The sequence below is a fragment of the Miniopterus natalensis genome, chromosome 18, assembly GCF_054644295.1.
Source record: "Miniopterus natalensis isolate mMinNat1 chromosome 18, mMinNat1.hap1, whole genome shotgun sequence".
Lineage (NCBI taxonomy): Eukaryota > Metazoa > Chordata > Mammalia > Chiroptera > Miniopteridae > Miniopterus > Miniopterus natalensis.
In genome coordinates this window covers 32,792,268-32,818,044 of record NC_142098.1, presented here as the reverse complement: position 1 = coordinate 32,818,044, position 25,777 = coordinate 32,792,268, and the positions used below count along the sequence as shown (strand labels likewise).

At 57.7% G+C, this 25,777-nt stretch overlaps 1 protein-coding gene across 1 annotated transcript; it reads left to right on the top strand.

The window, feature by feature from the left end:
- Window positions 1-8,331: 8,331 nt before the first annotated feature.
- MMP15 (matrix metallopeptidase 15) lies at window positions 8,332-24,863 on the top strand. The gene is made up of 10 exons (XM_016206554.2): window positions 8,332-8,493; window positions 16,339-16,487; window positions 17,106-17,231; window positions 18,185-18,492; window positions 18,815-18,976; window positions 19,932-20,185; window positions 20,567-20,705; window positions 21,338-21,488; window positions 21,620-21,735; window positions 22,865-24,863. The coding sequence occupies exons 1-10, from the start codon at window positions 8,332-8,334 to the stop codon at window positions 23,305-23,307; spliced, it is 2,010 nt and encodes a 669-aa protein (XP_016062040.2). The 3' UTR covers window positions 23,308-24,863.
- The last annotated feature ends 914 nt before the right edge of the window (window positions 24,864-25,777 follow it).

The following is a 25,777-nucleotide window of genomic DNA, read 5'->3' as shown; positions in this document are numbered from 1 at the left end:
TGACTTCTAATGTGGCCACGAGAGACAATGTTGGCATGGGGTCACCCAGCCTGCCAGGCCTGCATACCGGCGAGGTTGCACACACATCTAGCCCAGAAGTCGGCATGTGGCCAGGGGTCGCCGCCCCCATTCCTCATCGGTGTAAGTGTAGACATTTAGACCTGATACTATAACAATTTCAAATCACTTTCTAAGACCTCATCTGGTCCTCCCAATAAGCCCCCTGAAAGGTGAGCTGGGTAGGAATGATTGTTCCGCTTGTACAGAAGAGCAGGCTCAGTCACTAGCCTGAGGTCACATGAGAAATCAGAGGTGAAGCCTAACCTCCATCCTGCCCTGGTCAGACCTGAGGGAAAGGTGGGAAATGGGGGCCTGGCTCCCACCCCACCTCCTGCCCCTGTACTTCCCGAGGGGAGCTCCCAGTCTCTGCACTGAAGGCCCCTGAAGTCACATTCTGTGCCTTGTTCCCCATCCCCACCACATTGATCTGCTGATTCAACTCCAACTGGTCAGTCAGTTCTTCTGACTTTTGAGGTCACGCTGGAGATGGAGAAGCCAAGCAGCCTTCCTGGCACGCAAGGAACACAGCAACCCGGCTGTGCAGCCAGTACTGACTGCCACCTGCTCTGTGCCAGCCCTGACCTGGGCAGCTGGGGGAATCAGGCTCATCTGGGCCTCTGGGTGCTCACAACAGGGGGTGGCAGGGGCACAGGCAGGGTGCACGGAGGAGAAGCCCCATCCCAACACTGTACCGATAGGCCACCCAATTTCCTGCAGGTTCCCATTTCAGGATGGAAGCCAGCCTCCCACAAGGCAGGTTCTGCGGGCACAGACCACCTGCCTTTCCTCATCAGGGACACCAGCCTCTATCTTGGGTGCTCACCCTTCCTGGCATGGAACTGGGTGTGTAGAACCACCATCCACAAACCTGGGGGTGGGGGTGGGGGGACTGACCCTTGGGGCCCGGGGGCAGGATGTGGCGTGGATGGAACTAGAGTGCGGCAACTTTGAGAAATGGGCCAAGATCAATAACCTGCTGTCAATGGAGAATGGAAGGTGGTGACAGAGGAAGGAAGTAGGAGATTCACTGGGGGAGGGGCGGGGGCTGGGCTGGGCTGGGCGACAGGGGCTTGGCGGGCGCCCAGCCGTGCAGTGCTCCGCTGACGGTGCAGAAGCAGCTGGGGCTCCTCCTTACGAGGCGATGCGCTCAGACGCTCCGGAGACAGAGGCTCCACCGGAGCGGCCGGGTCCACCCCAGGCCGGCTGGCGCGGAGTAAAGACAAGCTGGAGATGGGGATGTTATCACACCAGGGAGGGTGCAAAATCAACACATCTGGCCTCGGTGTCCTCAGATGTTCCCTGCAGGGCAGGGAAATGATCATCCCTCGGCCTGTTTGGCCCATTTCCACCTGGCACCCTTGGCTCTCCACACAGCTCTCCAGACCACCCCAGCTTTGTTTCCCAGGGAGAGGGAAATTACCTCGGCTTGTTTATTCCTGGTCTTGTGGTACCGGGGACCTGAGCGGGGCCTGGGGGGGTGGGGAGACAGGGCGGCCAGGGGTGGGGGTGGGGTCCTGGGTCTGGTTCCCATCCACAGTGCCTTTGCTTTAACCAAATGAGGGGCCTCAGCCACGCATGACCTGAGCCAGAATCTTCCTTTTACAAATCCGCAAGGAGACGAACCCAAAGAGGGGAAATAACTTGCTCAGATTGCGCAAGAAATTAGTGCTGGGGCAGGAGCCCCGTGGCCAGGCTTCTAATCCAGAGCTGTTTGGACAACCCCTCGCACCACATCAGGGTCTCAGAAGGAAAGTGTGCTGTGAAATGACGAGTCTGGGCTTGAATTCAAAAGACTCCAAGGGAAAAAGGGTGGAGGAGGTTAGGGGATCTAGGAAGTGATATTGGCAAAATGTGGATGATATTTAAAGTTGGCTGACCGAAGGGCTGGGGTTCACACATCCCAGGCTCTCCGGACCTTGGGGGCTGGCCAGACCCGGTAGAACGACAGACCCCTGTGATGGATGGATGTACAAACCCACCTTGGGCCCAAGCTACCTGTAGGAGCCAGAACCAATGACTGGGAGCTTCAAGGTCTGGTCACAAGGATGCCATCTCCTTAAGATAGGATTTATCCCAAGAGAGGAAGCTCCTACCAAGAGAAAGACAATGACCAAACTAGTCTTCCCATAGGCCTCTAAGCGCATTGCTCACAGTCCCTAGGCACCTCTCTTTACTAGGTAGCACCCTAAATTCAAACTTTTTTAAAAACTGGCTGATTGGGAAAAGATAGTGTGAAAGATGGCGAGGCATTCAGTTAAATGGAGACAACCCTGTGGTCCATTTCTGACGTCTACTGTACATTTCCCAAAAGGATATTCAAAGCAAAAAATTTAGAAATCCATTTCCAAAAAGGAGGGACCCCACTGAGAAGTCTATCTGTGGAAATGGGTGAAATTGCCCGGCCAGGCGCGGCTCAGTGGTTGAGCATTGACCTAGGATCCAGGAGATGGGGACTGGACTCCAGGTCAGGGCACATGCCCAGGTTGTGGCTCGATCCCCAGTCAGGGGCGTGCTGGAGGCAACTGATCAATGACTCTCTCATCATTGATGTTTCTATGTCTCTCTCTTCCTTTCTCCTCTCCCTCCCTCTCTCTGAAATCAACAAAAATATATTTTTTAAAAAAAGAAAGAAAAGAAATGGAAGAAATTGCCTCAACTTTTTCTCCAAACCCCCACTTCCTTTCCTGGAGGAACCTCTCTCAAACAGGTGCTGACAAAGGTTCTTTGTTTGACCAAACTTTAGTCTGGCTCCTCTCAACCCTCTACCCAAGGCCCAGCCATGTACTTCCTCCTAGAATCAGTTTTATCTAGAATCCTGCTAAATCAGGTTAGCAAGAAATACCCACCCTTGATTAGCTAATCAAACTCCCCATCTCCACTGCCCCCCAGGAGATATCTGATCACCCTGGCCTGCCTTCAGCCTGAATTCCCCCAGACGTCGCCTTCTCTGAGTGGCTTTCCATTCATCAACCCCCCCACCCCAGTTTTCTCCTCAGTGATAAATCCCCACTTGTTCTGGTTGTATTTGGAATTGAACCCCATACTATACTGGTATCTCTTTGCAATAGTTTCTCTCTCTCTCTCTCCTTTTCTTTCTGCAAGTTTGTTGGGTAAAATCCATCTTTACCAGTTTAACTTCTATCTAACTCTGGATCCCTTGAACAGTTTTGGTTTTTTTTGAACAGTTTTTATTGCTGTGACTCAGGTCTGGTTCACAACCACCATCAGACCCTCAGCTGAGACAGCGAGTGAGACCTAGACCCTTGTCTCCAGTTTGCTTACCCCTCCCCACACTTCCCAATGTCATTCAAAGGCAAAAGGACTTGAGGGACTCTGACCAATAATCCAAGGTTTGTTAGGCAAAACATTCTGGTCCCCACTTCTAGTCCATGCAATATTCCCCATTTGGCCGTCAAAAAAAACAAATAAGCAAGGATATGGATTAGTCCAAGATCTGAGATCTATCAATAAAATCATCAAACCCAGATTTGCCTTGGTGCTTAAACCTAACACGATCCTGTCTGCTGTTGCTTCCAATACCCAGCGTTTCACAGTCCTTGATTTGTGTTCTGCCTGGTTTAGGATCCCCCTTCGGAAGGAATCCCAATACTTGTTTGCCTTCACCTGAGTTGATCAACAATATATCTGGACTATTATGCCCCAAGGCTTTACTGAGGCTCCTCTGCTTCCTTCTTGCACTCCCTAATTGCCAATTGGAGGGACTTAAAATTCCCAGGAGACTACGCTTTAATCCTTCCATGTTCTGACAGCTGTGACAACTCCTCTGGACAATGAACACCTTAAGCCATTAGTGAGAAAGGGCCACAAGATGGCTAGAGACAAAATTCCACTGTTCTGTGTGTCTGAAATCCGGGTCATGATATTTCAGCTGCAGGTGAACCTGTCTCCACAGACAGAGCCTCTGCAATTCAACCTATTCCTCTCCCTGACAGAAAACAACAGCTGAAAAGTTTTTGAGGTCTTGCAGGGTACGACGTGAAAGCCTAATTTCTCTATGATTGCCTCACTCCTCTCTGCCATGACTAGGGAAGTATCCCCAGATCCAGGGGTTGGGGATCCCCTACCCAACGATGCTCTCAGGAACCTTAAGGGCCCCCTAGGTTCACCTCCCAGCCTTGGACCTCCCAATTACTCCCTGCCCTTTCCCTTGTTTGTGCATAAACCAGAGGGTCATGACCTTGGCATGCTATCCTAGAAACATAATGGACACCAAAGACGCCCGGGATATTATAGTTTGGCCTTCGACCCAGTAGCCAAGGCATATCCCCCTGTGACCCACAGCTGCAACCACCAGACTTGTCCAAGCTACCTCTGATTTAGTATTCCGTCATTCGCTTGACATTCACGTTCCTCAGGCTACGCAGACCTCATCGCTTAATAAAATATATAGCACTTTTCTGCGTCTCGACTTACCTCCTATGAAATCTTACTCCTCTCTCCCTCTCCCATCGCCATACATCACTGTCATAATGTTAACCCTGCCTTCCTTTACCCACTGATGGGACGCCCCATGATTGTACCATTAACTAGTACAATCAGTTATTAACTGGTACAGATCATTACTCTGTCCTAGGCTGGCCTGATCAGAAAACCCCCTCTCCCGAGTGGACCTTACTCTTCATGTCAATGACCCTAACCTCCTGGAGGAAGAAGGGGACCTCCAGGCTGGATATTCCATTACAGACCAACATAAACTTCTAGAATCCCAAGCCCTGCCAAACGTCAAATCGCCGCACGCGACTGAATTTATCGCCCTCTGCCGTCTCTAGTGACAGGATCACGTTTCATTGGGAAAATTATACAGGAAATCAAAAAGGCAACACATTAGTCAAAGTCAACACTGCCCTTACTGTCCTCAGTCATCAGATGCCACAGAAAGCCAACAGCACCCTCAAAACGGAACAGGCTAAACCACGGGGAAGAGTTGGACTTACCATGGCTACCCACTGCTCTTAGGATTCTCAGATGTTCGCCCCTATCTCCATGTAAGGGACCACTTTCTTAAGTTGTCACAGGAAGGCCCATGAGGACAACTTATTCATCTGTCAAGTGGAATATTCTATTAAGTGTCTAATGATCAGGTCGCGTGTACATCGTGGTGATGCTGGGCAAAGGGATGATTCACATTCCGAGCAAGACAGAGCAGGACCGCACGAGATTTTATCACACTACTCAGAACGACTACAATTTAAAATGTATGCGTTGTTTGTTCCTGGAATTTTCCACTTAATGCTTTCAGATCATGATTGACCGTGGGTAACTGAAACCATGGAAATTGAAATCACAGAAAGGAAGACAACCTTACTCATTGCTTAAGCAATTCACCTTGCAACTCACTTTGCCCCCGGTTAACCACTGGGGCCTTGAATTGGTGTCTCGACAACCGTGAGAAACCCAGCTTGCTATTCTCCATGATGGCATCGCCCTTCATGTGACCCTGGCTGCAGAAGGGTGCACTCCCATAGTGATCGGAAGCCACTGCTGTACCTTTGTCTCCTGCAACCTACCTGACATCTTTGCCATAACCAGGATGGTTCCAGAGGTGAACAGAGAAAGGTGTGTTATCACCACCATCTCGCTCACACCACTGAGGAAGGACGATAAGTCATGGATTTCTTCTGGTCTATCCTTGAAGATCTACAAAGTTGGGTACACAGGCCAATTCAGCCTTTAATCTTGTTCTTTCCATTTATCTTCAAAGTATCCCTCTCATTAAATGTCCTATGGGTTGTACAATACAGCAATTATCCACTGTCACCAAGTCTCAACAGATGGTTCAGCTGGTTCTAAAGGAATAAAGGCAACCAAGTGAGAAATGGACTTATATTGTTCAGAGCAAAAAAAGAATGCCTCGCCTGGCTGGCATGGCTCAGTGGTTGAGTGTGGACCCATGAACCAGGAGGTCACGGTTTGATTCTGGGTCAGGGCCCACGCAGGGGTTGCAGTCTCGATCCCCCCAGTAGGGGGCGTGCAGGAGGCAGCCTATCAAGGACTCTCTCATCATTGATGTTTCTCTCTCTCTCTCTCCCTCTCCCTTCCTCTCTCTGAAATCAATAAAAACATATTTAAAAAAAGAAACAAAAAAGAATGCCTCTTCTTCCCTTGAACAAGTAGGGAACTGACAAAGACTCTTTGCATGATCAGACTTTAATCTGGATCCCCTGAACCCTCTCCCCAACAAGGTCCAGGCCTGTGCTTCCTGTAGGATCCAGTTTTAGCAAGAAACCTGCTAAGTCAGTTTAATGAGAATTCCTCACCCTTGATATCTGGTCAACCTCCAGAACCCCACTGCCCCTGCCAGGTGAGATCTGATCACCCTGGCCTGCCTTCAGCCAGAATCCCCCCAGACTTGATGTCTCCTCTTCGTCATTTTCCATCCACCAATGCCCTACCCCTTTGCTCCTCAGCTGTAAATCCCCCCTTGTTACTGGTATAAACTGGGAATCAGGCCCAGCTCTATACTGAGTCTCTCTTCCTCTATTGCAACAGGTTTTTGTTTTGTTTTTCAAAAATCTATCTTTGCTACTTTAACTTGTCTGTTCTCTTTAACGGTACTTTTTTTTTCTTTCCGCCTGGCAGATCCCCAACAGGTAAACTTCTCACGCTCTGCCAGATCTCTGCCCATTTCCGGGAGGTGAGGCCAGAGGGGGTGGTTTCAAGAGAAATCTCCCTCCGGTGAGGAAAGCTCCCATTTCCGGGGCTGGGAGGTGGCAGAGGGGAGGGAAGGTCTCTGCCCTCCTGCCCTGCTGGGTGCCTTCACATTCATCCCCGGACACCCATCTGTTGGGTCAGGATTGTCCCTGATGCGACCACACAGCCTCTCCAGACTTTAGACCAAGGCCTCCCACCTCTAGGCTTCGGCATCCACACCCACGGGATCCCAAGCTGACCCTGGAATCGACTTAAATCTAGCACTCTAAGCTCCACTCGGTGGGAAGATCTGCCTACCAGCCAGCCCGGCACCTTGTCAGGCAGAATTGTCACATCTCACTTGCACCAAACAGTGTCCTGGACTTGGATACCGAATGTGTGCTGGGCCAGGGAACCGAAGCAGATCCAACCCTCAGGCCACGTTCCGGATAAGAACAGGGAGACTCGGGACAAGTTAAGTAACTCGCCCACCTGCCCCAGGTGAGAGGGGAGGCAGAACTGCCACCTGTGCCCCCTAAACCCGCCCTGGTCACACTGCTGGCATCCACCACGCACCCAAGCCCTCCCTTCGCCACTGAGGGGAGCCACCTGAAGGCCCAAAGACTGGGAGGGCTTCTGAGAAAATAACAAACCTCTAGATTTTGTGTATCTTTTTTGTTTATTTAAGCCTAAAACACTGGGGCCCCTCCTCCCCCAGCCCTCCTTCCTGCCCACCCGCGGTCTCAGTATCCCCACCAAGAGAAAGAGGGATCTTCATTCCCCCTCACTCTTTCGCGGGAGGAGGGGAGACGGGAGGCGTCACTTCAGGGATCCCCCCATTCAACAAAAGCCAGGCTAGGAGTGACGGAGGTGGGCACAGAGGATTCCCGACGTCTGGAAAGAGTGAAACGGCCGCCTGCCCGGCTGCACCGCCCGCACCTGCTACCAAGAAGCCTCCGCCTAAGACACCGCCCCCCGCCCCCGCCCCGCGGCCGCGCACGGAGAGCGCTGGCCCTTTAAGAGCGGAGGCGACCGCGGCGCGGGGCGGAGGGCTGGGAGCGCCGCGAGCTGCGCCGGAGTCGCCGGGGACGTCGGGCGCCGGCTCCTGGCGGCTCACTCGCTCCCACCCGCTCCCTGCGCCTCCTCCGGGGACCGCGCGGCGACCCGGGCCCGATCGGGCGCGGGGCGAGCAGAGTGCCCGGGCGGGAGGCGCGCGCTCTGGGCAGCGCCCGGCCCCGGGCATGGACAGAGGGAGCTGGGCGCGCAGGGGGCGCCGCGGGACCGGGCGGCCGGAGCGCTGAGCCAGACAAAGAGGCTCAGGAGTTGCAATTGCTCTCGGGAGCCGGGCCCCGGGCGCCCAGGCTGCAGGACCCGGAGGCAGGCGGCTCCGGCCGGCCCTCTCTCCCGTGGGCCGGCTCCGCGTGCCCGGATCTGCCCGGCCCGCTTCTCCTCGGGCGTGGGAATTTGCCGCGGGGACCGGGACCGGGAGGTTCTGCCGCGCGCCCGCCGGGCGGGGAGCCAGGGAGCGTGGCAAGTTTCCGAGGCGCGTGAAGGGGCTCGGCTCGGGCGGGCGGGCGAGCTCCGCGTGCAGCGCTCCGGGCCGCGCGGGGCGCCGAGAGCATGGGAGGCGAGCGGAGCGCGCCCGGGCGGCCGCCCCGGGCCGGCAGCCCCCTCGGCGGCCGGGAGGCGGCGGCGCGGCCGCATGTGCTGCCGCTCTTACTGCTGCTTCTGGGCTGCCTGGGCCGCGGCGCCGCTGCAGAGGACGCCGAAGTCAACGCCGAGGTAAGGACCCTTTCGCGAGCCTTTGCCGCGCGGGCTGGGAGACTGGGGGGGCAGGAAAGGAGCCACACCCGCAGCTGGAGGGAGGGGGCGACGAGACGAGACGAGCCCTCCGTCCTAGGGGAGGGGGCGGGCGGAGGAAAGGGGCCAGGCAAGCTGCCCCTCCCCAGCTCTCCCTTTGCGGCACCTCTTCCCAAACCCCGGAGGGCGTAGGGCGCGCGCCCACTCTCTACCCCTACAGCCCTGCCCTGGGCACTGACCCGCCCCAGCCCCCTGGGAGCGGCTTCTGACGCCCCCAGCCCTGGCTCCCCTCCTCCCCTCCCCCCGGCGGCGGATTCCTCGAGAGCCCTACGGGCGCGGTGACGTTCTTTGCGAGCGGGGTGGAGGCTGCCCTGGGGGCCACGGGGGAGCCGGCAGCGCTCGCGCCTGGGAAGCGTCTGGTCCGGTGACACGGAGCCACGCGCGGCGGGCGGGGATGGGGGAAGGGATGCGAACCTCCGAGACCGCAGCCTCGGTCGCTTTGGTGCTTTGGCGACTTTCTTGGGCTCTTGGACGGAAGCCGCGCCACGGCCAGGTTGGGTCCCAGAGAGAGAGGGAGACCCAGTCCCCCTGGCGTTTCCTACGCACCAGAGTTTCTGCGCCGAGGCCCGTGACGCAGAGGACGGGGCTCCGAAGGTCCTTTCACCGGAGCCTGCCGAGGTCCCACGGGACCCCCTCTCTGGGTCGGTCCCGTGGGCGATCAGGCGCGGCCTCCTGGCGCAGAGCTGGGTCTACTAGTGCCCGCGGCTCCATGGAGTCGCCCAGCGCCGTCCTTCCGAGCTGCGATAGTGAGGGCGCCAGCTCCGCTGCCCCAAAGTAAAAGCGGGTCCACTTTTTCCCCGACTTCTAAGACCCGGCTCCTTGCCGGGACCAGGAAAGGAAAGTGGGGGGGGCGGGGAGACCGCCTCTGCTCGGGCCCGGCAGGCTCGCGCCTCGGCGCCCTTGGCCCTGCCCGGAGCCTTCCGCCGCCCGGCTGCGGCCTGAGCGCCGGTTCTATTTGCAGTTGGGCCGGTGCTCTCTCCCAGCCCCCAGCGGCTTCCCCACCTCTCCCTGCTGCCTGGGAGATTTTTCCGATGGAAGCCTGCCCTTCCCCGCCCTGCTTTAATAAAAGCGTGGAGGAAGGGCAGGGAATTCCTCCCAGCTCAAGTTACACCTCTCAGCCAGTTCCCCACCTGCTCTTCCCTCCCTCCTTGGCCAGGCCAGGGAAAGCTGCAGGGAGCCAGGTCCTGGCAGGAGGTGGAGTGGGAGCCCAGCCCATGCCCAGTCCAGCTGCCACCCCCTCATTCATACAGACAGGCAAGCAAGGGGCTCCTGCTGGTGGGAATTGCCCCTCAGCCTGTGTTCCAGGTGCCCAGTGAGGAGTGCTTGGACCCACCTGCCACTCTCTGGAGTGGAGTACCAAAGAATTGCAAGTCACAGACCCATCCTTGAGCCGTTTTTAATCTACTTAGGAATGGCATCTCTGCACAGGAAGTAATTATGGAGCGAGCTGGAATTTGGTGGCCATGCATTATGAATTGTCATCTTAGATGGCCAGGATCTGCAGCGTGGGGACCTGTGATCTGCAGGGCTTCATTCTCTTTCCTTTGCTTCTGCTCCTCCATCACTCCCTCCTCTCCCAGGGCCTGAGTGGGGTCACAGACATGGCTCTAAGCCTTTGGGAGCAGTAGCTAGAGATTCTGAGAGTGACCTGCAGCCTCTCTTCTGGGGGGGAATTTGGGTTGGGCTGGAAGAGACTGTTGAAGGCTTAGGGGACTATGGATGGCTAGACACAAGTGGGTTGTCCCTGTTCTTAGAATTGGCTTTGGGGTACAGGCTGTTCTTTGCAGTTTCGTCAAGTCTGGCCAGACCTAAGGCCCAGAGTCGAATGGCTTCAGCAGCCAGCACATTTGCCAGGAGGCTGTGGGACAGTTGTCCCCAGGTCCACGCTCTCCAAGGACCAGCCTCAGACTCCTGGGCCTGGCTTGCACCCTGTGTCCAGAGCCTCCCGCCCTTGGAGAAGGCTCTGGTCCTCGCCCCAGAATCTTTATAGCTCCAGACTTCAGGTCAGGTCATGGCTGGGGCCTTCTCTGAGCATCCTGGTAACTGAGCCAAAGCCAGCCCCTCTCCCTCCCAGGGCAGAAACCACAGGAGTTTCACTAGACAGGAATCAGGGAGGCTGGCCTGTGCTAGGAGCTGGCAGACACCTGCAACCTGCCAAGCCCTGCCTGAAGAAGGCTGTCTTTCTTGAAGAAGCCGCCGCCGCCGAGTTACTCTGCCCTGTCCCACTTTCTCCCTTGGATGTCAGTTCCCAGTCTCCAGCGTTTCTGGGCTGGAGCTCCACTTCCCTGCATAAATGCAGGCCTCACCTGACTGAGGTGCGAGCTGGAGCTCCTGGCCTCCCGCACCTGAGAGTCCGGGCCCCCCTTCAGATCTGTCCTGCCCTGCTGGCTACAGCACCTAGCCTGCTTAAGTGCCTTTGGTTTTCCCCAGAAAAGCTATGGTCTCTTTTCCCACCCCCACCCAAACCCCCTTCCTCCCCAAGCATAACCTCAGGCCCTCAGCCCGCCCCATACAAGTGACTGAGGCTGCCAGAGTTCACAGGTCTAATGCAGCTGCTCCTAAAGCATGGACACACTCACCTTCCCTGAACAGACTCCCACATACCTACCTGCTGGCTGCTCAGGATGAGCAAAAGGAGGAGTGGGCAGTCAGCTTGAGTTCTGATTTTGACCTTCAGATATGACTGGGGAGCCATAGCCCCAGGCTTCCTGCGCTCCAATCTCCGCTGGCCACACCCTCCCCAGGGCCCCTGCACCTGCACTCTTATTAATACCTTTTCTTAAATATGGAGCAGAAACTCCAGAGGCCCCATGCCCACCCTTGAGGAAAAATGTAAGACCATTGTCTTTGGCAACCTACAGAAGCTGAACCTTCTCTTCTATCCATCCCTGCTTTTTAGTCTGTTCTCTTTTTACTAACAAACCACCTCTTCATAGTCTGTCTGTGAACCCCCAGAGAACTGGGCTGATGGATGCAGCCAGGGACTAGGATCTGATTGTGCCGCGCCCCTCATTACCAGCCCTCTGCCAGGTCCCTGCGCTTGGGCTGCTCCCGGGGTCCCCTTAGGCAGCCTCCTCCTTGCAGTGTGCACTTCTTGTTTGAATAGTTTATCTGTCCAACCTGCACATTCCGACCTTTGGACAAACACCTCACTTTGCCCCACCCAAGGAGGGTGGAGAGGCAACAACAGAGAAACACACCCAGACCCCCACCCCCCATAGAAGCCTCTCTCTAAACCCCAGCACCCACTGCCCATGTTCTCTGATGCCAACTAAGAAGGGCAATGCTGCCAAGAATGGAAAAGCCCCTCCCTGCTAATTGCTGGGTTCTGGCTGCCCCCTCCATCCCCCTCTCGTTGCTGATCCAGATGTTCTCTGCCATCGTCACCTCTGCCCAGCTGGGAGGTTGACTTCTGTGTGAGGCCAGCTGCGGTGGTCACTGTGGGGAGCCTCCCCAGCGCAGATTAAAGTTGGTGCTATAGACTGAATGTTTGTGTGTCCCCCCCCCAAATTCATATGTTGAAACATAACTTCCAAGGTGATGATATTAGGGCCTTTGGGAGGCGATGAGGTGGTGAGTATAGAACCATCATGAGTAAGATTAGTGCTCTTATAAAACCTGCCCAAGAAAGCTCCTTGCCTTCCTACCGTGTGAGGACAGTGAGAAGTTGGCAGTCTGCAGCCAGGAAGGGCGCCTTCACCAGAACCTGACCTCCCTGGCACCCTGACCTTGGACTTCCAGCCTCCAGAACTGTGAGAAATAAATGTTATAAGCTGCCCAGCTTATGGTATTTTTGCTATAGCAGCCTGAATGGACTAAGATAATTGGCATCTTCAATATCCCCCCAAGATTTATGCGGCTCACTCGGGCAGGGGAGTGAAAACTCGGACCCCATTTTGCTGAGGTGGGGCAGGGGCTCGGAGAGGTTGTGCTTGTCCTTTTCTGTTACTCGGAGGCCGGCTTCTGTGGACAAGCAGTGGGAACCAAGGAGACAAAATGGGCTACCTTGGTGGCAGTGAGCCCCCCACCTTTCAGGGGTGTAGGCCTGATGGGTCCCTGGCCCAATTGTGGTCCGTGGAGGCTTCAGTGAAGTAGCTGGGCTTGATGGCCTTGAGGTCCCTTCCAGCCTGAGACTGGAGGGTCTGTGACTCCCCCAGGCTTATCATCCCTTGAGCACCCACTCTGTCCCCCCACATGGCCTTGGTTTGTTCCCAAGAGCCCTGAGACCAAGACCCCGGGTGCTGAGATGGGCACAGCGAGGACCTCACAGTGCCCTGAAAGGTCTGTTCGTCACCAGCAGGCCTGACAAGACGCCCTTTGTGCCTGTCTGGGCAGCTCTGCCAGAGTCTGCTCAGACTGCACAGAAGCCATGGATGACAGAAGCAAAGCAGAGCCCTGCAGAGATTGTCCTTATCGCACAGGTTCTGACAAGGCCGATGGGAGGAGCTGGCTGAGAGCTGGCTGTGGTGATAGCAGCAGCCCGCGCCCCCTGCCCCCACGGCTGTGCTTAATGCACAGTATTGATCCATCTGGAAGCTCCTTTCCAGACACACACCCCCTGCGGACCTGCCTTGGCATTGTCTCAGCAGTCCTTGGGGGGCAGCCCTGCTGACATGGCCCAGCGCCCAGACCCAGCCAGAGATGTGGAACGTGGGGAGCATGAGACACCTTCCCCCAGTGCTGTGCTGGGCACTGTTCCTGAGAAGGACCTGAGCCCGGTGTCCCCAGCCTCAGGCCAAGAGGAGCTGGTGCTATTTTACAAACAGCCAGGTCCAGTAGTACTGCTCCTGGGCTCTAGTTCTAGCCAGGTCGGCTGTGCAACCTTGAGTGGGCCACCTCTCTGAACCTCACTGTCTGTGTAACAGGAATGGCGTTTTTGTGAACATTAAATGGGATGGTGAGTGGATGGCCAGCCCACAGCAGATTCTCAGCCCTCAGCTGCTGCATTTATGGCCTCTCCTAGGGCAGGGGGCCAGGGATTCCCCCTCCAACTCCTGATAGCCCCATATCTCCTTGCCTGGGGACAGCCACTCACCTGAAGCATCTATGCAAAGAAATGGCTGAAAGAACCAGGGTGGGCTGCAGGTAGGAGGGGCCCTTGTGGCTCCGGAGCTCTCTTCAGAACCTTCCCTGCCTCCCAATGGACAGTGACCCTCGTGGAGGAGGTCCCCCTATTCTGCTGCTTACTGACTTCCCCAAGCCTCAGTTTCCTCACCTGAGAAACAAAGCTTCATCTGCCTGGCACTCCAGCTGTGAGAGCAGGTGAGGGGAGGAAAAGGAGGCACGTTGTATAAGGGACAGTCTTTACAGTCAGTCACCAGTGGGAGTAGCAGGAGCGTGAACACAGCCCCTCTCCCACTTTGACACTAAGAGGTCAGTCATGACCTTTTAAATCGCTCCCCACTTTTGTCCATGGCAGCAGAGCCGTGCAGGGAGCTGGGGCCTAGGGTGCAAGCGGCCTACCTGTGCACCCCTGTCCCATGCTGTCTTTTCCTCCACATCCTCACCTCCTGGGCTTGTCACACTGAGCACAGCAGTAGGACTCAAGAATATCCCCCCCGGGCTCTGGGGCAGGAAAAGCCCACAGCCCTATTCGGGTGGTGTAGATGGATTGGTACCGGGTGGCCAGCCCCAAGTGCCTGTTGGTCAGTCTCCACCTTGTCATTCAGAGGTTCAGCTGCTCTGGGCCAAAACTGTGTTTCTGCTTACCCCACCCATGCCACCCATCTGTGGTGCTGCTTCTCACCCTGGCAGTGGCCTGGAGGCATTTGTCACCAGGAGGCTGAGGGTTTGAGGCTTGGCTGATACTGAGATGGAAGCTCTTGGCTTCCAAGAGATCTGGGTGAAGGAGGGTCCATAGCCACCCTTGGGACCTTCCCATCAGCCCCTGAACTGCCCCTAGAATTAAAGGGCCCCCCACGCACCCCATGCCCTCTGCTGGGCGTTGGAGCTCTTCCCTGCGGACAGGCCCAGCTCCCTCCCTCGCTCTTTCCTCTCCAGGGCATCAGCGGGAGCCTCCCCCTCCTTGCCCTCCCCTGTCACTCTGCAGACACTGCTAATCAGCCCCTTGGTGGCCTGTGATTGAGCTCCCTGAGATATTTTTACCTCATGCAAATAAGCAACGTCAGGTGCCCTCCAGTGTCAGCAAGCAGCCCCACCTCCCTTTGGATCCCTTTCCCTGCTGCTGCTGGCCGAGCGTCGTGGCCTCGCCTTCTAGATCTCTCCAAGCTTCTTCAGGAAAACTGTCCGGTGGGCATCCCCCCTTACACACACACACACACGCACGCACGCACGCACGCACGCACGGGACTTCAGGAAGGGTTTCTCGTGCTTGGAAAGAGCAGGAGCTGTGGGAAGGTGCCCATGACAGTGCCGGTGTCTGGCCTGGGCACATGGCTGAGTTGGGCTGGCAGGGGAGGCCACCTGCCTTCACCTGAGGCTGCACAGCCCTCAGGCCCTGTTGGAGCCTTGAGCCTTCAGCCCTGTTGGCAGAGGCAAAAGTCTGCCGCTCCAGGGACAGCCAGACAGCCACCCCCACCTCTGTCATTAATGACACATTCATTGAGCACATTCCCCTCCCCAGCGCAATGGGAGCACTAGTGTGGACGTCCCCATGTAGTCCTCACAGAAACCCTAGATGTGAGGCGGGTCCTAGTATAACAGCCACACCTCAGAACTGGCTTGGCTGGATGTGACCCCAGCTCTTTCTGTCCCCGGAGCCATGGTTGTTTCTCATCCCCGTGGCTCTGCCTCCCTGTTCTGTGGCTGTTTTCTGGGCCCTGAGAGGCCTCGCAGCTCTGCCACCATGTGTCTGCGCTGCCCTCTTGGGCTCAGCGGTGCTCCCTCCAGCGGCAGTCTGGGTGCTGCTGAGCCAGGGGGTGTGGCCGGGTGCTAGGGCTGGGGTGATGGGTGGCACTGAGGGAGCAAGTATCTGAGGAGTTGGCTGTGACACTGGTGGCAGACAGATGTGGGCGTGGCCCTGGCCAGCTGACACATGGCTGTCAGCCCAGAGTAGCCACCATGTTCTGTCACCATCCTGCCTGTGGGCCCTTGATGCATAGCCCTTACTCTGGGGGCACCCAGAGACCCAAGGTGAGCCAGGAAGGTGCAAAGGACACATTTCCATGTGGCCAAGGCCCACAAAAAGTCCCTGGCCTCTGTGCCAACAGCCTCCCATAGTAGTCATCATGCTCTCAAGGCCTTGGGGCCATAAGGTGGGCAGGTCAGAGTCCCCTTTCTCACCATAGCAGGGAGACAAATGATAAACACCTAAGTGAAATATATGGTATGTCAGATGGTGACAAGTACAAGTAAGGAGAGGGGGTTCAGGGCACAGCAGGTGGGGGTCTTTTTTTAGTATTATCAGAGAACACCCTCCAGTAAGATGAAGCTAAAGCAGAGACTTGAAGAACATGGGGGTTGGGGGAGTGAGCTATGCACATGTCTGTGAGAGCAGCATGTGCAAAGGGCCTGAGACAGGAAAGTGCCTGGCTGGGTGCATGGGAAGAGTGTGGTCTGAGAGCTGAGGTGGGGTCAGGTATCTAGGGCCTGGTAGCTTCTGTAAAAATTGGCTTTTCCTCCGAGATGAGAAGACATCTCATGAACCAGACACCTGACTTGTAAAGGCCATTTGCTCTGGCTCTTATGTGAAAGCAGGAAGGTGGTGGCAGCTGGGGTGATGTGGTGGGCAGTGGGCTGATGCAGGCTGTATGTATCGGGAGCCAGCCATGCCAGGACCTGCTGACTGTTGTAGTCTCTCCTTTGCAGAACTGGCTGCGACTCTATGGCTACCTGCCTCAGCCCAGCCGCCACATGTCCACCATGCGCTCGGCCCAGATCCTGGCCTCAGCCCTCTCTGAAATGCAGCGCTTCTACGGGATCCCTGTCACCGGCGTGCTCGACGAAGAGACCAAGGCGTGAGTCCCTCTGTCAGGCCCTTCCCAGACCCCTCTGGTACCTGCCCTCCTTCTGGCCTACTCTTATGAGGTCTTGGCATGTGGAGCTACCAGAAAAGACTGGTCTAGATAAGAGATGACAAATGGTTTGATCTTCCATGCTGTAGTCTGATTGGGTGGGAGTGGCTGCCTAAAACCTTGTGTTGAGAAAGCACCTGAGCCCGAATCCCAGCTTGGCCACAAGGAGCGTAGGATTGATTGGTGATGTCTGCCACAGGAATGGGAATGGTGGGACACAGTGCACATGCCCCGATGGGACTGAAAGAGGGGATATGATCCAAAGCCACATCCTGATGAGCATGCAAAGAGCATAACGTATCCAGGTCAGGAGGCCTCAGGAGTAACTGTCCCATCCCTGGGTGATTCTGATGAGAAGGGGATCACCTTTGCAGAGCTACCACTGGGCATCCAGTCTTCCAGTACGAGATCATTGTACCCATTTTCCTGGTGAGGAAATTGAAGGTTCGCTAGTCTCCCACCACACCCTAAGAGGCAGCTGAAGGCCAGAGGGAGGAGGGTGGAAGGAGGTGGACTGTCAGGGGGAGGCTCTGTGCTCACCCATCCATGCCCATGAGCCAGGTGGATGAAGCGGCCCCGCTGTGGAGTGCCAGATCAGTTTGGGGCGCGTGTGAAAGCCAATCTGCGGAGGCGGAAGCGCTATGCCCTCACCGGCAGGAAGTGGAACAACCCCCACCTGACCTTCAGGTAGGGACCCCGGTTTCCCAGAGTGGTGTCCCTCCTGGAGCGTCACCTGGTCTGAGGCTTCAGGCTTCCCAGTGGACTCATCTGGACGGTTTCCTTTCCCAGCAGCCCCCCAGGGTGTCCAGTATATAGACAGTCCAAACCCACTCTAGCTCCCACACTGACTGCGGCTGCACACCCGAGGCCGTCTTCCTCCTGAGAAGGTCAGGACTCTTGGAGCTGCTTCCGCTCTCCCTCCCCCCCACCCGCCAGCTGCCTGGGTTGGCCTCACTGGCCCAGATGGATTCCTGCACCAGTACAAACTGGGGGCCTCCACAGTACAGGACATGGGGTGTCAGGCACCTGAGTATGGGGGAGGGCAGGGGGACCGGAATCCAGGCACCTGTCAGGTGGGTGGGCAGTAAGTCACCTATAAAAACCCTCAGGCACCCTCCTCCTTCACGCTGAGTCCTTAAGCAAGAACCTCCTGTGAGCCTTTAGCATGCGGTGGTCCCCAAGGGCTCCTCTTCCTGTGTCTGTCCAGCGATGGCCCCACCAGTGCTCCATCTCCCGAGGAAGAGTAGCTCCCACGGCCTCTTAAACCCCAGGCCCCCAGAGTGAATTCATGGTCCAACCAGCTTTAGTGGCAATCTGTCCAGCACACAGACACTAACTCTGATCTGATGAGTTCATTCACGTTATCCTCACAGGGACACCACGATGAAAGCACTAACCTTTACCCGTTTTACAAATGAAAAAACTCAGATTCAGAGAGCTAACTCACTTGCCCAAAGTCACACAGATAATGTTAGAGCCCGGCCTTGAACTCAGGTCAGCCTGACCCTGGAGCCCAGCATTCAGAACCTATAGCTCCCGGCCTCCAACCACGAGTCCTGGCCTCCAACCCAGTGGGTGCCAGCAGTGGACAGTAGCCCCAGGCCCTGGGTTCACTGGCGTGTCTCCTCGCCCACCTGCAGCATCCAGAACTACACAGAGAAGCTGGGCTGGTACCACTCGCTGGAGGCGGTGCGCAGGGCCTTCCGCGTGTGGGAGCAGGCGACGCCCCTGGTCTTCCAGGAGGTGCCCTACCAGGACATCAGGCTGCGGCGGCAGAAGGAGGCTGACATCATGGTCCTCTTTGCCTCCGGTTTCCATGGCGACAGCTCACCCTTTGATGGCACAGGCGGCTTTCTGGCCCACGCCTATTTCCCCGGCCCTGGTATGGGTGGGGACACCCATTTCGACGCAGATGAGCCCTGGACCTTCTCCAGCACGGACATGCATGGTGAGAACAGCTGGCCAGGGTGAGGGCGGCGGAGGCAGAGCTGGAATTGCAGGGTCGGGAGGGGAAAGCTTCCCCTGCGTGGTTCTCTGGAGCACTGACACTTGGTCTCAAGCTGTTGTCCATCTTCAAGGGATGGCAGTGAAGAGATGGGATCGTTGTACCCATTTCTCAGATGGGGAAGTTGGAGGCCCAGAAAGTCAGAGCAGCTCAGCCTCTTCTAAGAGTGAAGCGAGGGCAGGCTCCCTGGCAGCCTCAGGCCCAGTGTGGGGCAGCCAGGTCCTGGGCCAGACCAGAGCTGACCATTCTGCTGGCCTCACTGCAGGGAACAGCCTCTTCCTGGTAGCGGTGCATGAGCTGGGCCATGCGCTGGGGCTGGAGCACTCCAGCAACCCCAGTGCCATCATGGCGCCATTCTACCAGTGGATGGACATTGACAACTTCCAGCTGCCCGAAGACGACCTCAGGGGCATCCAGCAGCTCTACGGTGAGCGGACAGCACGGACACAGCCGGTGGGCTCTGCACGCCTGCCCTCAGCTCCCAGCCCTACAAAGACATAGGTGCTACTGCTGTCCCATTTTGTAGATGAGAAACTGAGGCCCAGAGAGCATTAGTGACTTGTCCACGTCACTCAGATGATGCTAGAAATCAGCTGGCCCACCCAGGGTCCCACACCCAGAGCCCTCACAGTGGCTCCAGACTGGAGCTTGCAGGGGCCCCAGGTGGCCCCAGGTCCCATCTCTGACCCCCTGTCCTCCTCAGTCTCAGTGATATTCTTAGGCCGAAGGTTCCAGGACCCCATTCCTCCTACTGTCACTCCCAGCCCAGTCCTGTCCTGGACTCTCTGCTAAGTATTGTTGGTTTATCACTTCCCAGTGTCCTCAGGCAGGTGGCACCCCCAGACCCAGGCCCCAACCAAGAAAGCCTCCAGCGGTGAGGTCTCCTGAGGGCCAGTTTGGTGGGTCAGGGCCTGTGCTCAGTGCCCACACCGAACCCCTCACTGGGGCTGGCAGTGCCCACCTTGCTGGGCACAAGGCAAACACTAGCAGCCTGGTAATAAGAGGGGAACTTGGCAGAGTTGGTAGAGCCGTGTTCTTGCCTCTGTGTGTGTCCCTTGTGTCCCGGGAGCCTCCAGTGGAACAGGCTGGCATCCTCAGGTGAATGTCCCCAAGGGAAAATGGAGACAGGGGCCACCTTGGGGGCACAGTGACCTAAACCCCATGTTGGAAGGTCAAGGAGGAGGCTCTATGGAGGATGGTGGTCCTCCTGAGGGTGGGGTGGGGTCTGCAGTGGACAGGCAGGGTCCTCACAAGGGGCATGTGTTTTTCCAGGCGGGGGCCCTGGAGAGACCCTGTTCTCCCCAGGGTTCTGAGGAGGACACCCTGGAGTCCTGGCTGGGTTCTGGGGCTTACTTCTTGCTCCCCCTTCCCTGGCTCTGCAGGCACCCCAGACGGTCAGCCACAGCCTACCCGGCCCCTCCCCACTGTGACACCCCGGCGGCCAGGCCGGCCAGACCATCGGCCCCCCAGACCCCCCCAGCCTCCACCCCCAGGCGGGAAGCCAGAGCGGCCCCCAAGGCCAGGCCCCCCAGTCCAGCCCCGAGCCACTGAGCGGCCTGACCAGTATGGCCCCAACATCTGCGACGGGGACTTTGACACAGTGGCCATGCTGCGTGGGGAGATGTTCGTGTTCAAGGTCTGGCCCCTGCCTATGCCTCCCTCAGCCCCTTGGCCCAGACTCAGAGCAGGAGAGCAACCCCCCCCAAGACTTGCCCCACCTGGCTGCCAGGCACTCCCACCCCTCCACGGAGCTGCCCCTGGGAAGCCAGCAGACTCTAGACTGAGGAGCCACCAGCCTGAGGGATGAGGGACTTCCCTGGAGTCATACAGCAAGCCCAGGGGTCTGCCCCGCCCATTCGCCCCTTCTGCCCAGGGCGCTCTCCCTGGTGCTGCCCTCAGGACCTCAATGGCCTCCCCTGGACCCTCCCTCATCCAAGAACGGGTGGTCCCAGGTGGTCCCTACACCAGGCCGAGGCAGCGTGCATGCTCTGCCCACTCACACCCACGCCCTCCCCAGGGCCGCTGGTTCTGGCGGGTCCGGCATAACCGTGTCCTGGACAACTATCCTATGCCCATTGGGCACTTCTGGCGTGGTCTGCCCAGCGACATCAGTGCCGCCTACGAGCGCCAAGACGGGCGCTTTGTCTTTTTCAAAGGTGAGCTGGGGTCGGTGGGAGGGGATGAGCAGTCTTCCTGCCCCTGCCCCTGACCCAGCTGGGCCTGAGGAGGAGAGCAAAGGGGCACTGCACCCATCGGGGCAGCACCCCCGGTCAGCTGGGTCCCCAGGCACCTGGCCTGAGTTTCAATGAGGCAGAGCTCCCCTAGGACAGGGTTGGCCCAAACCAAAAGTGGGGAGCCCTGGGCCATGTGCTGGGGTACCCCAGGGAACAGCCCCCAGACTCAGAAGCCAGGCAGGACTCCCCAGCTTTCCTCTCTACAAGAACGGTTGAGGGGTGAATGTTCACATGGGAACGCAGACCCATGTATAATGTGACTGTATGTTGTGTGTACAGGTGTGAGCAGGTGACGTGTGTATGTAAACGAGTGTGTCACAGTTGTGCAAGAGTATAGAGTGGGTGACACAAGGGTCAGCTGCATTGTGTGTTGTCATGGGTATCAGTGCCTGTCCTGTGTGCAAGGGTGTGAGTGTGGTTGTGTGTGTGTGTAATGAGTTTGGCAGTGAATGTGAATGGATGTATGGGCCCAGAATAACATTCCTGTGTCCCCTCCCCGCTCACCCCCCTCAGCCCTCGGCTCCTTTCTCACCTGCCTCCCACTCCTCCCACAGGTGACCGCTACTGGCTCTTCCGAGAAGCGAACCTGGAGCCCGGCTACCCACAGCCGCTGACCAGCTATGGCCTGGGCATCCCCTACGACCGCATCGACACAGCCATCTGGTGGGAGCCCACGGGGCATACCTTCTTCTTCCAAGCGGACAGGTGAGTGCCCTCCCCTAAAGGGTAAAGGCCCAACTGGGCCCCCTCCTCCCAGGCTACCCAGAGAACCCACTACCCGTGGGGAACAGACTCCAGGCCTAAGCAGGCCCACAGCCTGGTGCTTCTGGTCACAGGTACTGGCGCTTCAATGAGGAGACACAGCGTGGAGACCCTGGCTACCCCAAGCCCATCAGTGTCTGGCAGGGGATCCCCGTCTCCCCCAGAGGGGCCTTCCTAAGCAACGATGCAGGTACCAAAGCCAGCACTCTCCAGTCTGCCCAGCACTCACCATCCCCCTCCACACACTGGGGACAGGGCTTGCCCCAGGCCGTCAGACATTGTGGGGGACACATAGCTTTGCGAGGCCCTGGGCTTCTGGGAACTTCTAGAGCATGACCCTCCTGGTCCTCCCTTCATCGTCACCTTTCTGGTTTACAGACAGTCATACTAAACCACGGAGCTTGAGTAAAGGGTCCCAGATCCCACAGCCAGGAAGTTGTGGAATCAGGAGTCCCACCCAGGCCCACCGGTGTCTAGAGCTGGTGCTCAGAGCTTCCCTGCCCCCCGGGCAGCCTGCAGGGAGCCTCAAGCCTGAGCTCAGCTGAGAGCGATGGGATGAGCATCCTCCCAGGGTGCCCACCTACCCACCTGGAAGGGAAGCCTGATCTCTGTCATTATAACCAAGTGACAGGGAGCTGGGGCTTTTATTTCTCCAGCGTGGTCTCTGGTGAGCTTAAGAAAGGCCATAGCCCCGAATCTTAGGTTCCAGGCTCGAAGGCGTAGGGGAGACCCTGCGGGCTTTGCCATTGCTTGGGCAGTTCACACTGCTGTGTGTGATGGCATCGCTCTGCGGCCGCTCTGATCTTGCTGTGCTCAGCAGAGCACAGACTCACCACATGATTCAAACCTGGCCCTTCCTGGGGCTGATGGGACGTGGCAAGATGCCCAAGGCCAGAGAGCTGGGCCAAGGCAGTGTTGGGCTCTGCTCCAGGTCCACTGCAGGCTGGCTGTGTGGCCTTGAGCCAGACTGTCTCATGTGGGGTGAAACCAGTCCTGGGACGGTAACAGGGTCCCCTGGCTGCAGCCTCCAACCCAGCAGGCTGTGGGACCCTTCCCCCGTGCACTGCCCTAGTCCATGTGAGCCCAGCCAGGAAGCACGGTACTCAGTGGTGCCCTTGACCCAAACCCTGCCCGTCTCTGAACCCGGTCTGGCTTCCTGTAAGTTGGGAAGGGGCAGATTTGAAAATGCTCAGGGAAGCAAGTAAAAAGGAGGGTGTTTTAAAGCCAGGGCTCCTTCAGCACGTCTTGGTCTTCTGCAAGGGTCCCTGGCTGGTGAAGGGCCCCACCCTGAGACCACTCCCGCCTGCTTGCCCCCACAGCCTACACCTACTTCTACAAGGGCACCAAATACTGGAAGTTCGACAATGATCGCCTGCGAATGGAGCCCGGCTACCCAAAGTCCATCCTGCGGGACTTCATGGGCTGCGAAGAGCCAGGACCCCGATGGCCCGATGTGGCCCGTCCGCCCTTCAACCCCGACGGGGGTGCAGAGCCTGGGGCAGGCGGTGAAGGCCAGGAGGGCGACGAAGACCAGGGGGCCGGCCCGGGTGCTGGGGAGGGGACAGATGAGGATGGGGGCAGCCGCGTGGTGGTGCAGATGGAGGAGGTGACTCGGACAGTGAACATGGTGCTGGTGCTGGTGCCGCCGCTGCTGCTGCTCCTGTGCATCCTGGGCCTCACCTACGCGCTGGTGCAGATGCAGCGCAAGGGCGCGCCCCGCATGCTCCTGTACTGCAAGCGCTCTCTGCAGGACTGGGTCTGACCCGCCGCCCTCCTGCTCCTCACGGTGCTAGGCTGGCGGAGCCTGTGGTTTGAGACTGCTCCTGGGGCACCCAGCAAGAGCCTTCGGTGGCTCCCTCAGTCCCTGGGTGGGCCCCGCCCCCCAGGCCCTCCAACATCCCTGCCAGCCCTGACCCCATTGTTTATTTATGCCCAGGTTTTTTTGTTTTTTTGGTTTGTTTTTTTTTTTTTTTTTTTGCACACTAACTGAGCATTGGTTTCTACTTTCCCAACCAGGGGCAGTCAGTCCCTCAGGGCAGGGGGTTAGAGAGCTTTCTAAATGGAGTTTTGCTCCAGACAGGGAATCAGGCCCCCACCCACCTCTGGCTTGGCCACAGCCAGCAGAGGGAAGGGTCAGAAGGCCCAGGTGGGAGAGGCTGACTTGAGCTGTGAGCTGTGGAGGTTCCTCTGGAGCTGGGCCCTCCACAGCCTGAGTCCCAGGGCCAGACCCTGAGCTCTGCTGGAGCTCGTAGGGCCTGACTGGTCTCCACCCACCTAAGTCTTTCTCTGCCTTAGGAACAGCTCTCACCCAGGGCCACCCCAAGTCAGAGGGAATGGAAGGGGAGGTAACCCTTGGCTATGAGTCCATGTGGAGTTTTGGTTCCTTCCCAACCAACCTCTAACCACCCCAGCAGCCCAGGCTCTTTGTGCCTAAGAACCCTACACCCTCCCCTGGCCAGCCGAGGGGCCAGCAACCCCCAGCTCCCATGTACCCCTTGAGCCCACACCTCCTTTTCCATCTAGAGAAGGGGTCCTGGGCCCGCCTTACCACGGACCAAAGGAGGTCTGCCAAGGCCCCTCCACCCCAGGAGCCTTGCCTCCCTGGCTGGGCCTCCCGCCCCCGTCTACCTTCCCTCTCTAAGCTGTATGACCCATCCAGGCTCCTTCCCTGGGCCTAATGCCACCCTCTCTCACCCACACCACCATCCTCAGGGGTCTCAGAACCCCACCAACCTCAGGCTTCAGCTGCCAGTATCCCGGCCCTCCTGGGGAGAGAGAAGGCTGATGGGTGCCCGGGCTGGGGTGCTAGATGTCAGAATATGCCCACCTGTGTGGGTGCCCACAGCCCACCATGTACCAGGCTTGGAGAGGGCTCCTCCCCTGCAGTTCCCTGTTCCCCAGGGCACTAGTGGGAGAGGCGAGCAGGAACCCACTGTGGCCTGAAGACTCCCCTGCTGCTGGGCTCAACCCTGAGGGTGGACATGCTTCCTCTTTTCTTTCCCAAAGCAAGCAGAGGCGAGCTGCTGTGGGAAATGGTACTGTACAGCCGGCTCTGTCTACTCCGCTCCCCCATAGCCCTGAGCACAGGGGTCTGCCACCCAGAATCCCAAGGCCCCTGGAAGGAGGGGCTTCTCATGGGCTGCCCCCCATCCCTCCCCTCACCCCCCCACTCCCCCCACCCCGTGCAGGTCCAGCAGCTTCCGCCCCCTCTGTTCTTGGGACTGGGGAGCCAGCCAAGGGGTGGAGGGGGGTCTGTGTCCACCCCCATATGTTTCGTTCTGTAAATAATCTGCACTGATTAAATTGTGCGGCCGGCGAGTGTGGCCTCATTTGTAAGAGGCCTTGGGCTGGAGCTTACAGCTGGAGGAGCTGCAGGTGACTGGGCAGAGTCCCAGCACCTAAGAGACCTCGTTCCCAGTTCTGTGGGGTTTTCTTCCCAGTGGGCCTGGAAGGGGAGGAGCTGGGGGAAGAGTAAGAGGCAGCTGCCCTCTAGACTGGATGAGGGCAGGACAGAGGACTGGGGGTGGCCCCACTGGAGTGGGACAGGGGAGGAGTAGGGAAGACGCTTGTCATTCATTCATGGTGAGAAGGGGCAGCCCAGCTTCCCACACAGCCTGCACATCCAAGATGGGTGAGAGACCCAGGCCAGGCTATCTGGCCCTCCACCCTTCCAGACTGGGTTCTGAGCAGCCTGCAGGCCCAGCTTGGCCAGGAAAGAAAGGGAAATGACTCCACTGTGGCTCCAAACTTCCCCTTGTCACATGCTCTGCTCAGAGGGTGAGAGGCACCCAAGATCTGCCCTCTCACCTTTGAAGTAGCAGAAGGGCTTGCCCAGGCAGGGTGCAGATGACACCCAGGAAAGCAGGAGACAAGCATTGCTGTCCCTCAGGTCTGGGCCAGCCTTGGACCCTGTCTGTCCTCTGGGCTGTCCTATGAGCACCAGCCTGCACCCCCGGGAATGCAGTGATCAGCTGGAGTGGGGTCCCATCCCAACTATGGAGCAGGCCCAGCCTCCACAACTCAGGGTCCTTCAACATGTTCCGGGCCCCACCCTCCCTCACAGCTGCGTACCCCCTCCCCAGCCCCCCTGATCCCACCCTTTCCTCTCTTTGTATTGAAAGCTGGCTGAGGAGAGGAGGAAATGCTGGCCCTGGGAAGCCCCAAAGACCTCTCAGGCTGAGCTAGGAAACGGCCTGCAAGCTCCCCCACTACCTTTTACTCATGAAAAAAGT